This window comes from Palaemon carinicauda, chromosome 40, assembly GCF_036898095.1.
Source record: "Palaemon carinicauda isolate YSFRI2023 chromosome 40, ASM3689809v2, whole genome shotgun sequence".
NCBI lineage: Eukaryota > Metazoa > Arthropoda > Malacostraca > Decapoda > Palaemonidae > Palaemon > Palaemon carinicauda.
In genome coordinates this window covers 42649768-42665103 of record NC_090764.1, presented here as the reverse complement: position 1 = coordinate 42665103, position 15336 = coordinate 42649768, and the positions used below count along the sequence as shown (strand labels likewise).

The 15336-nt window shown below is 38.7% G+C and overlaps 3 protein-coding genes across 13 annotated transcripts in view; 2 read left to right on the top strand and 1 right to left on the bottom strand.

The window, feature by feature from the left end:
- Nucleotides 1–15336, top strand: part of LOC137631735 (band 4.1-like protein 4) — a 773040-nt gene that overhangs the window by 482427 nt on the left and 275277 nt on the right. The gene's annotated exons all lie outside the window — the stretch shown is intronic.
- The window catches only part of LOC137631739 (differentially expressed in FDCP 8 homolog), a 222534-nt gene that overhangs the window by 201690 nt on the left and 5508 nt on the right, over nt 1–15336 (top strand). For all 3 annotated transcript variants that reach the window (XM_068363646.1, XM_068363644.1, XM_068363645.1), the window contains one exon: nt 4039–4281. In XM_068363646.1, the coding sequence (XP_068219747.1) occupies nt 4039–4254 (216 nt within the window). In that variant the 3' untranslated portion in view covers nt 4255–4281. The remainder of the gene's footprint in view (nt 1–4038; nt 4282–15336) is intronic.
- The window catches only part of LOC137631737 (band 4.1-like protein 4), a 97828-nt gene continuing 95409 nt past the window's right edge, over nt 12918–15336 (bottom strand). For 3 of the 5 annotated variants that reach the window (XM_068363636.1, XM_068363638.1, XM_068363637.1), the window contains one exon: nt 12918–14475. In XM_068363636.1, the coding sequence (XP_068219737.1) occupies nt 13912–14475 (564 nt within the window). In that variant the 3' untranslated portion in view covers nt 12918–13911. The remainder of the gene's footprint in view (nt 14476–15336) is intronic. The other 2 variants (XM_068363639.1, XM_068363640.1) reach the window with 1 other exon arrangement.

Here is a 15336-nt window from a genome sequence, read left to right as displayed (position 1 = left end):
CGTTAATAACTGAAATTTATTAGTTTGTAAACTTGAATAGATTCTTATTAACCCTTCTCTCTCTCTCTCTCTCTCTCTCTCTCTCTCTCTCTCTCTCTCTCTCTCTCTCTCTCTCTCTCTCTCTCTCTCTCTGTGTGTGTGGGTGTGTTTGAAATTTAACTGCGTAACATCGGACATTTTGTGGTAGCAAAATACATCACAATAAATTTGTTCTTGTAGCTTTGAAGTCTGGTTAACAGAATTCATATTAATGGGGAGTTAACTGTATAATATATATATATATATAGATATATATATATATATATATATATATACATATATATATATATATATATATATATATATATATATATATATATATATATATATATATGTGTGTGTGTGTGTGTGTTATATATATATAATATATATATATATATATATATATATATATATATATATATATATATATATATATATATATATATATATATATATATATATGTATATATATATGTATATATATATATATATATATATATATATATATAGATAGATAGATAGATAGATAGATAGATAGATAGATAGATAGATAGATAGATAGATACGGTGTACATATGATTATGATTTCAAATATGATTTTACTATCAATAAAAAAATTCATATTGTATAGAATATGTGAAAGGGTATACCAGGGTTAACATAAAATGTAAAAAAAAAAAACTATATATACTGTATGTGTTTATGGAACTGTAAAGGAGTTAGGGTCAGGGGATGAATTTCCCCTTACTACATATTCTTTAATTATGTACATACATACATACATATACCAAGGCACTTCCCCCAATTTTTGGGGGGTAGCCGACATCAACAAATGAAACAAAACAAAAAAGGGGACCTCTACTCTCTACGTTCCTCCCAGCCTAACAAGGGACTCAACCGAGTTCAGCTGGTACTGCTAGGGTGCCACAGCCCACCCTCCCACATTATCCACCACAGATGAAGCTTCATAATGCTGAATCCCCTACTGCTGCTACCTCCGCGGTCATCTAAGGCATCGGAGGAAGCAGCAGGGCCTACCGAAACTGCGTCACAATCGCTCGCCATTCAATCCTATTTCTAGCACGCTCTCTTGCCTCTCTCACATCTATCCTCCTATCACCTAGAGCTTCCTTCACACCATCCATCCACCCAAACCTTGGCCTTCCTCTTGTACTTCTCCCATCAACTCTTGTATTCATTACCTTCTTTAGCTGACAGCCATTTTCCATTCTCTCAACATGGCCAAACCACCTCAACACATTCATATCCACTCTAGCTGCTAACTCATTTCTTACACCCGTTCTCACTCTCACCAATTCGTTCCTAACCCTATCTACTCGAGATACACCAGCCATACTCCTTAGACACTTCATCTCAAACACATTCAATTTCTGTCTCTCCATCACTTTCATTCCCACAGCTCCGATCCATACATCACAGTTGGTACAATCACTTTCTCATAGAACTCTCTTTACATTCATGCCCAACCCTCTATTTTTTACTACTCCCTTAACTGCCCCCAACACTTTGCAACCTTCATTCACTCTCTGACGTACATCTGCTTCCACTCCACCATTTGCTGCAACAACAGACCCCAAGTACTTAAACTGATCTACCTCCTTAAGTAACTCTCCATTCAACATGACATTCAACCTTGCACCACCTTCCCTTCTCGTACATCTCATAACCTTACTCTTACCCACATTAACTCTCAATTTCCTTCTCTCACACACACTTCCAAATTCTGTCACTAATCGGCCAAGCTTCTCTTCTGTGTCTGCAACCAGTACAGCATCATCCGCAAACAACAACAGATTTACCTCCCATTCATGGTCATTCTCGTCTACCAGTTTTAATCCTCGTCCAAGCTCTCGACCATTCAACTCTCTCACCACTCCATCAACATACAAGTTAAACAACCACGGCGACATCACACATCCCTGTCTCAGCCCCACTCTCACCGGAAACCAATCACTCACTTCATTTCCTATCTTAACACATGCTTTACTACCTTTGTAGAAACTTTTCACTGCTTGCAATAACCTTCCACCAACTCCATATAACCTCATCACATTCCACATTGCTTCCCTATCAACTCTATCATACGCTTTCTCCAGATCCATAAATGCAACATACACCTCCTTACCTTTTGCTAAATATTTCTTGCATATCTGCCTTACTGTAAAAATCTGATTCATACAACCCCTACCTCTTCTAAAACCACCCTGTACTTCTAAGATTGCATTCTCTGTTTTATCCTTGATCCTATTAATCATTACTCTACCATACACTTTTCCAACTATGCTTAACAAACTAATACCTCTTGAATTACAACACTCATGCACATCTCCCTTACCCTTATATAGTGGTACAATATATGCACAAACCCAATCTACTGGTATCATTGACAACACAAAACACACATTGAACAATCTCGCCAACCATTCAAGTACAGTCACACCCCCTTCCTTCAACATCTCAGCTCTCACACCATCCATACCAGATGCTTTTCCTACTCTGGTTTCATCTAGTGCTCTCCTCACTTCATCTATTGTAATCTCTCTCTCATTCTCATCTCCCATCACTGGCACCTCAACACCTGCAACAGCAATTATATCTGGCTCCCTATTATCCTCAACATTCAGTAAACTTTCAAAATATTCCGCCCATCTTTTCCTTGCCTCCTCTCCTTTTAACAACCCTGCCCCAGTGCTTGGCTTAATGCCTAAATCCCATATTCAATTCAATTCAATCCTTTTAACAACCTTCCATTTCCATCTTTCACTGTCTCTTCAATTCTTGAGCCAGCCTTCCTTACTCTCTTCACTTCTTTCCAAAACTTCTTCTTATTCTCCTCATATGAATGACCCAATCCCTGACCCCACCTCAGGTCAGCTGCCCTCTTTGCCTCATGTACCTTGTGCTTTGCTTCCACATTTTTCTCTCTATATTTTTCATACTTCTCTATACTATTACTCTGCAGCCATTCTTCAAAAGCCCTCTTTTTCTCTTCCACTTTTACCTTCACTCCTTCATTCCACCATTCACTGCCCTTCCTCATGCGGCCTCCAACAACCTTCTTGCCACACACAACAAAATTTTCTTTTACTAACTTCCACTCCTCCTCTAAATTGCCATTTTTTCTTACTTTCACTTCGTCATATGTCATTTTCAACCTTTCCTGATATTTACTTTTTACCCCCGGTTTTATTAGCTCTTCAACCCTCACTAGCTCCCTTTTACATCCACCTACTCTATTCCCCCACTCTTTTGCTACAACTAATTTTCCTTCCACCAAAAAATGATCAGACATACCGTTAGCCATACCCCTAAACACGTGCACGTCTTTCAATCTTCCAAACATTCTTTTAGTTATCAACACATAATCCATAAATGCCCTTTCTACAACTCTTCCATTTGCCACTCTTACCCATGTATACTTATTTTTATCTTTCTTTTTAAAAAAGCTAGCACTTATTACCATCTCTTATTCAACACACATATCTACCAGTCTCTCACCACTCTCATTTTCACCTGGTACGCCATACTTCCCAATGACATCTTCTACCTCTCCAGCGCCCACTCTTGCATTTAAGTCACCCATGACAACTACATAATTCCTTCTACCCAGTCCTTCTACACACCTAGTTAATTCATTCCAGAACTCATTCCGCTCTTCTTCACTTTTCTCACTACCTGGCCCATACGCACTGACAAACGCCCAACATTCCCTACCCAACCTAACCCTTACTGACATTAACCTAGGTGATATCTCCTTCCATTCCACTACTTTACCTGTCATCCATTCACTCAGCAATAAAGCCACACCCTCTCTCGCTCTTCCCCTTTCAATCCCAGACACTCTACCAGGCATTTCATCAAACATCACTTCACCCTTTCCTTTTATCTTCGTCTCACACAAGGCCAATATTTAATTATGTAAGAGTAGATATTCTGTATTTTGATTAAAGTTCATAATGAAGTATTTGTATTTTTACCAAGTATTTGTATTTTTAGGTTTGCCAAGGAAAAGGATACATCTGTGAAATATGCGATGTCAGCGAAATAATATTCCCATTTGATGGTGGAGTTGTCATATGTAGTGGATGTTCTACCGTTTTGCATCATTTTTGTTACACATCTCGATCTACAACTTGTCCTAGATGTTTACGACAAGAGGCAAGAAGAAAGCAAGAGCTATCTAAGGAGATGTCAAAAGAAGAAGAAGGTTGAGGGAAATTTAGCCTAATTTTTATAATGGTAAGTAATTTTCATTATTCTTGTATTGTTTAGCTTTTTTATCCTTTACCTCATAAAACGTCTTGGTTATAGATGTTTAGTTTCAATACTGGCCATAAGAGAAATATTGTGTCATATTTTTATACAGTATTTTCATATCATTATAAGTGTTAAAATGTTTGCCTCTTTTAAAATTTGCAAAAATCATGACCTGCGTACAATGGGAAGATTTACATTATGTATGACTAAGTTGAAAAGAGATGTGGTGTCTAGTGCCTGCAAGAAGACTAAGATCTAAAAGATTGGTATAGTTTGAATGTGTTGCGATTCAGAAAAGTAGAATATTGTGATCATTACAAGCCAAGCTACAACCTTAATTTGAAAGCAGAATGCTAAAAGCTCAGTACCCTAATAGAAAAAACAGCTCAATATGTAAAAAAACAATCTAGTAAAGAATAAACTTTAGAAGGGAATGATAGAAAATAGAACAAACTATAATGAATAATATTTATGTAACTTTAATAATAAAATAAAATATTTTGATACTTATCTGGAAGTCACATAGCTAAAAGTCTATGAAGTGCGAACTTCTCGACCTTAAACTAGAAAACTGAATATTTCTCACTCTTGCAACCCGCCCGTCAACTCCTAACTCTCCATCCACTGTTTTCAATCAGCTGATCCTGCTATTACTAACTAGACTATGAATGTAATAAGAATTCACACATTTAGATATTAATTGAATCTATTTATTGATTTATTTCATATTTTGTCAACCAGCAATTTCAGTTTTTAAATATTTAACTTAGCCGGTGAATATATAATAGCTGCAACTCTGCGGCTCGACAGAAAACACACTCAAAAACTCGTGAGCGATCGCTATGAAGGTTGCGGGTGTGCCCACCAGCGCCACTATCGGCCAGATACCACTCTTGCATGTAAACAAACCCTTCAATTCTTCTCTGTCGACGTTGACGACAAGACGTATCAATACTCGCTGTAGAACCTGGAGTTTTCTCAACATATTTGGTGAAGTACTTCATTTTGGTTTGAGCTTTCGCAGTGCAGGTGTTTTATCTTCATCTTAAATCTTGAACTCGTTTTTGGATAGATTTAATTTTTGATGACAAGAAAGAGAGTATGGACTTTCTTTGACTTTTAAATGGCCGACCCTTCCCTTAGACGGAAGTGTGTTTTAGGCTTTTAGCAATTATCTTATCACGTTATAAATTAATTATAGATTTACCTCTATATATTTTATATCTCAACCGCCTTTATTAGGCCTCTTCGATTAGCTTTCCATTTATAATAAACATCAAAATAAATTTTAATGATTTGTTTATATGCGACCTTTCCTGAGAGTAGGCGGTCCTAACTTGGAAACCGAAGTTAAACAACGTTGAGCCCTTTTCAATCGTAAATAACTTTTACAGAGCTAATGATTTAAAACTTATTAAATGAAATATTTTTAGTAAATATTTTATGATAGTTTTTTTTTTTTTCTTTGAATAGTCTTCGTACTGTTTCAAAGATGAACTAACGTTTAGTTTATTTATGCTACGCAGTTTGCGCTCTATCGTTACGATAGAGAGAGAGAGTATCACGGTTTCACTTTGCAGAAAGAGTAAATCGATTCTGACGTTTTGTTCTTTTTTCTTTCAAAGCTTAAATGTTTTAAAGACTATTTTAAAGGAACTTTTAATTGAAAAACCTTTCAGTTTTTTCCTTTGGTCAAATAACCTGTTTATTGACGAAAGGTAAGTGGGCTCTTCTCTTCGGTGCGAAATCAAGAGAGAGAGAGAGAGAGAGAGAGATAGAGACGAAGAGAGAACATTCCGATCTTTATCTCGTCCCAAGCGAGTAACGTTGTTCTCGAGTTACTCTCGTCCCTAGTCTCTGTACGGGGAGAAAGGATAAAACGTTTTTAGTTTTTATTCTCGTCCCAAGGCAGTGTACGGTGAGAGATTGAAAACGTAGTTTTGAATGAACTAGTGTTTAGTCTCTTCCCCAGCCACTGATTTTTTTATCTTAAAATATGTTTACTGTTTTTTGCTGGTATTAATGTGCTTACATTATACGACTGATTTCGCAATTACAACCTTTTGATGAGGGTAGAATTGCGTGCTTCAGGTAGAAATCAGTTTTATTCATACCTAATGTGAATTGTTAAAAAATTCGATTTCAGTGAAATAAGTGCAAAACAGAAAATCGTAGTGATAAAGTGATATTGCGCAAAGTGTTATCAGTGTTGCGACCGAGGGTTCGTCTGTTCGTGCCTGTCGTTCGCCTAGTCCGGGACCTCTTGCTAGCTCCCAAGCCCAGGGGAGAAGTAATGTCGTACGACTTATGGGTTCGAGAGGCCTTGATCAGCGAACAGACGTTCCCTCTATGGTATCAGGTGTATCTTACCAAGATCACCTCTACCATAAGGCGAGAGAGACGATTTTCTCCTCGTCATCCGAAGGCTTTTCGCATAAGAAACCATGGATCAAGGTTTCGAGGCCCTTTAAGCGAAAGTCAGTCCTTTCAAGACAGGTCCAGCGTCCTGGTTTTAACTATTAGGACAGCTCTGACCCTATGCAGTCATCGGAAGACTGCTCGCCGCCTAAACAAAAGCGTAACACAGACTCCGAGAGTCTTTTTGTAGGCAAGGTTTTGCAGTCACAGACGTTACCCTCGTCTCTTACCGCAACCATTCCCGTTGATCCTAAATGGGTTGTACGGCAAGACATGCAGAATAAGCTTGCCTCCCTTATGGAAGATTATTCTGCCGATAAGTCCGTTGAGCCTAGCCGTTTATCTCATCGAGATCCTGGCCTTCAGCCACCCTAACGTTCCTTTGTGCGTCCTGTTGACGTTGGCGTAGCCAAGTCACGTCAGTCAGGTTGTTTAGAACCACACTCGATGCGGTCTCGTGTGGATTTTCAGCCACATTTGGACGTTAGGCCACTTGCTGATGCTCCTGTTGACGTTCAGGACGTTCGCCAACAATCGGAGTTGACTTGTTTTGACGCTGAGCGTCAACCTCCGCATTCTAGAGTTGTTTTGACTGCTCAGTCTAGGCGGTCAAAGCAGTCTCGAGTGGACGCTGTGCGTCCTCACGCACCTGTTGTTGTTGACAGTTCACAGACTGTCAAGCAGTTACATGACGTTGCGTCCTGGTCCGCTACTAATGCACCAGTGCGTGTGGACTCTGCTTGTAAAGCATTGCCACCACGGTAGGTCTCTCCCTTGCTTGAGACTCGGCTATTGTCGGACAAGGTTCCTTCAGATGAGGAAGTTGCTGTTCCCCCTCCTACTGATATTCCCTTGAGGACTCTGTCAGATGGAGAGGAGCCTAAAGCTGCTTAGCCCTCTATGGACTTTAAATAAATCATGCTGATTTTTAAGGATCTTTGTCCGGATCTTTTTGTAACTGCTGCTCCTCGTTCGCCTAAACGTCAGAGCTTACACTAGGCCTAGCTACTTCGAAGCCGTTGTTTTATAAGCTAGTGCTCTCTCGCTCTTCTAAGAGAGCTTTACGTTTGCTAGGCGACTGGTTTATCACCAGGAGGAGTTTGGGGGAGACAGCCTTTGCTTTCCCTTCTTTTAAGCTGGCTTATAGAGCGAGAGTCTGATATGACACGAGAGAAGTTCTCGGCTTGGGAGTTCCTGCCTCTGCCCAGATAGACTTCTCAAACCTCATAGGCTCTCCCTGGCGCCTGGCCATGAGACGCTCCAAGATTTTACAGGTCGACTTCAGAGCTATTTTCGAGCCTTTGAAGTTTTGCTGTACAATTATGTCATGCATAAACAAGGCTTTCAGGGATGGCTCCAATGATCTGACAGTCACGTTCTCTGCAGGAACAAGTCCCTCAGGGATGGCTCCAATGATTTGGCAGCCATGTTCACTGCAGGAGTACGTAAGAGGCAAGTGCACTCAATGTGTTCATTGTCAAGACAAACTTCACGATGAAGTCTACCAGGCTGTCTTGACAGCATTTATGGAAGGCGACTGGATGGTCTCTCTCGACCTTCAGGAGGCATACTTCCACATTCCTATACAACCGGATTCCCAACCGTTTCTGAGGTTTGTTTACAGGAATGTGGGGTACCAGTTTCGAGCCCTGTGCTTTGGCCTCAGTCCTGCGCCTCTCGTGTTTACGAGGCTCATGAGGAATGTGGCAAAATCCCTCCATCTATAGGGGATCCGAGCCTCCCTGTACTTGGACGACTGGCTTCTCAGAGCATCGTCCAGTCTTCGCTGTCTGCAGGATCTACATTGGACGTTGAGTCTGGCCAGGGAGTTGGGACTTTTGGTCAACCTAAAAGTCCCAACTGATCCCATCCCAGATTATTCTATATTTGGGGATGGAGATTCGCAGTCAAGCCCTGCTCGAAGTCCAACTAATGCTGAAACGAAACGTTTATTCAGTCAGGAGTTGGAACAGTCTCGTAGGGACTCTCTCATCCCTGGAGCAGTTTGTCTCACTAGGGAGACTACACCTTCTGCCTCTCCGGTTCCATCTAGCCTCTCACTGGAACTAGGACAAGACATTAGAGACGGTATCATTCCCAGTCTCCGAACCAGTAAAGGCATGCCTGAAATGGTGGGACAGCAATATCAGTCTGAGAGAGGGACTATCCCTAGCAGTCAAGAACCCAAACCACGTGTTGTCCTCAGACGCGTCGGATTTGGGTTGGGGTGCGACCCTGGACGGTCGGGAATGCTCGGGTCTGTGGACCTCAAGTCAGAAGAGCATGCACATCAACGGCAAGGAGCTATTAGCAGTCCACTTGGCCTTGATGATATTAGAAGGCTTCTTCGAAACTAAGTGGTAGAGGTCAACTCAGACAACACCACAACTTTGGCGTACATCTCCAAGCAAGGAGGCACACACTCTTTCACGCTGCTCGAGATCGCAAGGGACCTTCTCTTATGGTCAAGAATTCGAGGCATCTCCTTGTTGACGAGATTCATCCAGGGGGACTTGAACGTCTTGGCAGACTGTCTCAGTCGGAGGGGTCAGGTGATACCCACGGAATGGACCCTCCACAAGGACGTGGGCAAGAGTCTTTGGGCTACTTGGGGTCAACCCACCATAGACCTCTTTGCCTCCTCGTACTGCAGAAGTTCGCCTCTCACGAAGGGACAAGGTTGACGTTGGTTGCTACCCTCTGGCCCGCGAGAGAGTGGTGCACCGAGGTACTTCAATGGCTGGTAGACTTTCCAAGAAGTCTTCCTCTAACGGTAGATCTGTTACATCAGCCCCACGTAAAGAATGTCCATCAAAGCCTCCCCGCTCTTCGTCTGACTTCCTTCAGACTATCGAAAGACTCTCAAGAGCTAGAGGCTTTTCAAAGGAGGCAGCCAGTGCGATTGCAAGAGCTAGGAAAGCTTCTACCATTAGAGTATACCAGTCGAAGTGGGAAGTCTTTCGAGACTGGTGCAAGTCAGCATCTGTGTCCTCGTCCAGTACCTCTGTAGCCCAAATCGCAGATTTTCTTTTACATCTGAGAAAGGTTCACTCCCTTTCAGCTCCCACGATTAAGGGCTACAGGAGCATGTTGGCTTCGGTCTTTCGACATAGAGGCTTAGATCTTTCCAACAATAAAGATCTCCAAGATCTCCTTAAGTCTTTCGAGACCTCTAAGGAACGTCGTTTGGCAACTCCTGGATGGAACTTAGACGTGGTCCTAAGGTTCCTCATGTCAGACAGGTTTGAGCCATTACATTCAGCCTCCCTGAAGGATCTCACCCTCAAGACACTTTTCCTAGTGTGCTTGGCTTCGGCTAAAAGGGTCAGTGAACTTCATGCCTTCAGTAAGAACATCGGCTTTTCTACAGAAAAAAGCTACTTGTTCACTTCAACTTGGTTTCCTGGCCAAAAATGAACTGCCTTCTCGTCCTTGGCCTAAATCTTTTGATATTCCTTGCTTATCAGAGATCGTAGGCAACGAACTGGAAAGAGTATTATGTCCTGTTAGAGCTCTTAAGTTCTATTTAGCTCGTACTAAGTCATTACGAGGTAAATGTGAGGCATTATGGTGCTCAGTTAAGAAACCTTCATTGCCTATGTCAAAGAAAGCTTTGTCATATTTTATCAGATTTTTTTAATACGAGAAGCTCATTCTCACTTGAATGAGAAAGACCGATGTTTGCTTAAGGTTAAGACGCACGAAGTTAGAGATATAGCAACCTCCGTGGCCTTCAAGCAAAATAAATCTCTGCAAAGTTTTATGGACGCGACTTTTTGGAGAAGCAAGTCAGTGTTCGCGTCATTTTACTTAAAAGATGTCCAGACTCTTTACGAGGACTGCTACGCACTGGGTCCATTCGTTGCAGCGAGTGCAGTAGTGGGTGAGGGTTCTACCACTACATTACCCTAATTCCAATATCCTTTTTAATCTGTCTCTTGAAATGTTTTTAATATTGTTTTTTTGGGTTGTACGGAAGGCTAAGAAGCCTTTCGCATCCTGATTGATTTGGCGGGTGGTCAAAGTCATTTCTTGAGAGCGCCCAGATTAAGGGTTTGATGAGGTCCTGTTGTATGGGTTGCAGCCCTTAATACTTCAGCTCCTGGGAGTCTTTCAGCATCCTAAGAGGATCGCTGGGCTTCGTGAGGAAGACAGACTTATAAGGCAGAGTAATCGTCTAAGTCAACTTCCTTACCAGGTACCTATATATTTTGGTTTTGTTATATTGATAACTGTCAAAAACTCTTAGCTTATACGCTGTAAACTTAATTAACTCTGGTCTCTACCCACCGCCTTGGGTGTGAATCAGCTATTATATATTCACCGGCTAAGTTAGATATTTAAAAATGATATTTTAATTATAAAATAAATTTTTGAATATACTTACCCGGTGAATATATAAATTAAAGGCCCTCCCTTCCTCCCCAATAGAGACGCAGCGGGACGAGAAGAATTGAAGGGTTTGTTTACATGCAAGAGTGGTATCTGGCCGATAGTGGCGCTGGTGGGCACACCCGCAACCTTCATAGCGATCGCTCGCGAGTTTTTGAGTGTGTTTTCTGTCGAGCCGCAGAGTTGCAGCTATTATGTATTCACCGGGTAAGTATATTCAAAAATTTATTTTATAATTAAAATATCATTTTTATTACACATTCTTGCTATGTGCATACTTATTTTTCTTAAGTAGGCTATCAAGCTAAACTATAAACTTCTCTTGGTTATCACAGTATCAAACTAACGCACTTTATTAATTTAAAAAAAAAAAGTAAATATATAAAGCCCAATCTTTTTAAACTCAAACAGTTGGGAGTGGGTGGGTCATTTCTTATCATCATTATTGAATTTTTAAGTAATAGATCGCAACAAGTTGTTGATGGGCACCATAGAGAGTATAGGAATTTGATATCTGGTGTTCCTTGGGTTAGTGTTCCTGGCCCATTACTTTTCATACTAATTACACACGACATGTGGCTTTGCCTAAAAAAAACAATCTTGTTACATACATAATGCTACTCTCTTTGCATCAATTCCATCTCCTGAATGTAGATCTGGGGTTGCTGAATCCCTTAATAGAGATCTAGCTAAAATTAGCGCATGGTGCAAATTATGGGGCATGAAGTTGAATCATAAATCTCAAAGTATGATTGTAAGTAGGTCAAGGGCAGTGGCTCCTCAAGATTCAGATCTCAGCATTGATAGTTTCTTTAACTCCGTATGACTTAAAATTTTAGGTCTGATTCTCAACAGAAAATTTACTTTTGAGAAACACGTTAGGTCTATGTCTTCTTCAATTGCACAAAAAATTGGCTTATTGAGAAAGTTTTTTAAAAGATTTTTTTTGTATCAATCTATTTGGATGAAGTGTTTTTAATTCTTTCATTCTACCTTGTTTCAAGTATTGTTCTCCAGTCTGGTCTTCAGCTGCTTATTCTCATCTTAATTTGTTGGACAGAAAGTTATGGTCCATTAAATTTCTTATTCCTGATCTAGATAATAGTAATTCTCTGGTACCGTCATTCAGTTAGTTCGTTATGCATGTTGGATAAGATTTTTCATAATTCTGACCATCCTTTACATTCAAATCTTCCCAGACAGTTCCATCCTGTTCATAATACAGTACTAGGCATGCAGTTAATTCAATTAGTCAGGCCTTCTCCATCATAGGGCTCAATACTATCTACTCAGTATTCTAGAAGTTTCATTCCAGTTGTGACCAAGATGTGGAATGATCTTCCTAATCAGGTAGTTAAATCGCAGAACTTCAAAATTTCAAACTTACAACAGTAAGAAGTAAATTATGAAAGTATTTTGCGTTTTTTCCTAGCTATACAAAACACCTATGGCTCCTTCAAAGATTAACCTCCCACCTTTCACTCCTGAGCCAAAGGTCAGAAGTTGAACTAAATGCAAATTAAGAAATTTTACATGAAACTCAAAATATAAAATATTTGTAATGTTGTCAACTGCTTTGTGTTTTTCTCTTTGATTTGGCAACCTATTCCTCCCATTATGAGCACTGTAGGTTTTGTGCAACCTGGTAGTTTGTATAATTTTAAGCAAAACTACAAATTTTATCTTTGGAGGTTTATAAAAATCATTGTTGATGGTAGATTATTTATTTACTATACTACAGATAGTCTGGAATGCAAAACTTAGCATTAACAGGTTCTAGCAACATTAATTTTAGTAGATTATAAACTCCCACAGTTATAGTCCCAAGCATTCTAGTAGCATGTGCAATGGCTTGGAACTGTAACTGTGAATCATTTTGTCTTGTTTAAGCATGTGCTTCATCTAACCTAAAGACACAAGCAAACATCTCATTGTAGGTAGTGTCTTGGTAGAGGGCACATTACAGTGTATATACAGTGCAAAAAACAAGACGAAATACTGAATATTGCATGTGTACAAAATGACTCCTCGCAGCCACTCGTGATAAACAATAATATGTCGGGGGCGCCTCACTAGAACGCATGGAGCACACCATTCACATTCTTTTATCTCTAGATGACAATGTGCAAAACAGTGAGCATCAAAATTAGCTAATGAACAGAATTATAAGAATGCCATATGAAAGAGTTAGTACATTAAAAACATTACAATTCAATCGTATATTGTAACAGTTCTGTATACGTATATATGAAACTCATCTTTATTAGACATACGATGCAGCGCGACAGTCAAAACAGTGCTTTACTCGTGTTCAGTTCAGCAGGTTCTCTTCACCCCCTTTCTTTAAAAAGGAAGGGAGAGACCTGGTAGTTACATATTGATGAGCTCTTTGAGATCAAAATTGGCTCAAGGTAAGGTTGGGTCAGCTTAATAAACTACAAGATTTTCACAAGGAAATTTTTTCTACTGTATGCTTTAGCATAAAAAGATTGATCTTATTCAACCATCTAACTTATTATGAAATTCTTAACCCAACCAAACCTAATGCAGATGTTAAAGTTATTGAGTTATTTATTTACAAATATTTACAAAACTTAGCTCACACCAATACAGTAGTACATATATATTCTGTGATAAACATTACTCCCATAGTAATTTTTAAATTCTGTAGAAAACTCAATCTTAACTGTATTTAAATTAGATTTAAAATTTCAGATAACATTTGGCACTTCTAACACATGTACAATTAAAGTGATTCAATAACAAAATAAACATTATATATACATCAAGAACAATAAGCTATCACAGTTCAGTGCTAATTTCATCTGTAACTTCACCTTGCTTCAGTGAAACTTTTGATGAGGTACAAATCCCCATATCATTTTTAATTTTTAAATGATTTTCTTCCTGGAAGCCACTTACTCCATCTGTAAGGTTTCCACTACCGATTCTCAAGTGAGATTTTTCTACTGGAATTTTGAAAGTCACATTTTTATTGTTTTTACTTTCTATTTCAAAACTACCGTTCATATAGGCATTAGAATGGTCAGACGGATGTCCACCAAAGAACCCTTTTGAAAATCCATTCAAATGTCCCATGTAGTTTTTAAAATGACCATTATCTCCATTAATAAAATTACCATTTGTAAAGCTGTTCAGATTGCTTTTCACATGACCATTGGTGTGGCCATTCACTTTACCATTTATCTTGATGAACTCTCCTGAAATTGGGGCTGTTTTTGATTTTTGTGTAAAGCCATTGAGTGTCAAGGTTTTATTTCCACTTCCATTTGTCTGATGACCGTCAATGAACCCATTCACTTTGACAGAGTTCACACCATTATCACTGACTACCGCTGTTGATGCCTGTAGAAATGAATAAAAGTAGTATTAAAAATTGTCACTTGTTCAGATATTAATTTTATAGAGCTGTATTGATTAATTCTTTATGGACTACTTGAACATTACAATGTCATGTCAAATATGATACATATTATTCATTTTGATTATTCAGTGTTATATTCCTCAATCCATACATATTATTCATTATGATTATTCATAAACTGTTAGTAATGGTTTAATCTGGGGTTAGGATTTGCACAATACCATTGTTAAATTTCAATAAATAAATTGCAGACTAAATTCAAATCCTCTCTAAACAGTCATGAGGAAGATGATGCATTTTTCTAAAGCAAGAAATAATTTATAAAATTTTGAAATTTTATAAGGATTAAAAAGTGCAGTGTAATAATTCTTAACCAGTTTTTTTTTCTTTTAAGTTTGACTATACTGTAGTATTATCTTGCTATAATTTTACATTGGGTTTCAAGGCACATGTTATTTGTAATCATCTTATCTCTTTGTAAAGTTTAGTGTAAAGGAATTTATCTAGGTTGTAAATGAAATATAGAATGTAAAATTAGATATTTTTATAATCACACTGAAAGTGCCATGAAACAAGTTTTGAAATTTCATGCTGAAAGTAAAATGACTTTTTGTATCTAGATGGCATGTGCAGTACCAATTAATAACTTTTGGTTTTTATTATTTCCAACTAGTTTCTTTTAAATTTAATAGAAATTTTACTATTTTATGCATAAATTACTGTAGAAATTTGTATTAACATAATTACATGTAGCAGTTGTAGTATTATTTTTTTTTTATAGATTTTAAAGATAATTGTTAACAGTTGAACATTAGTTTTGAGAGGATCTGTTTTGCCATGCA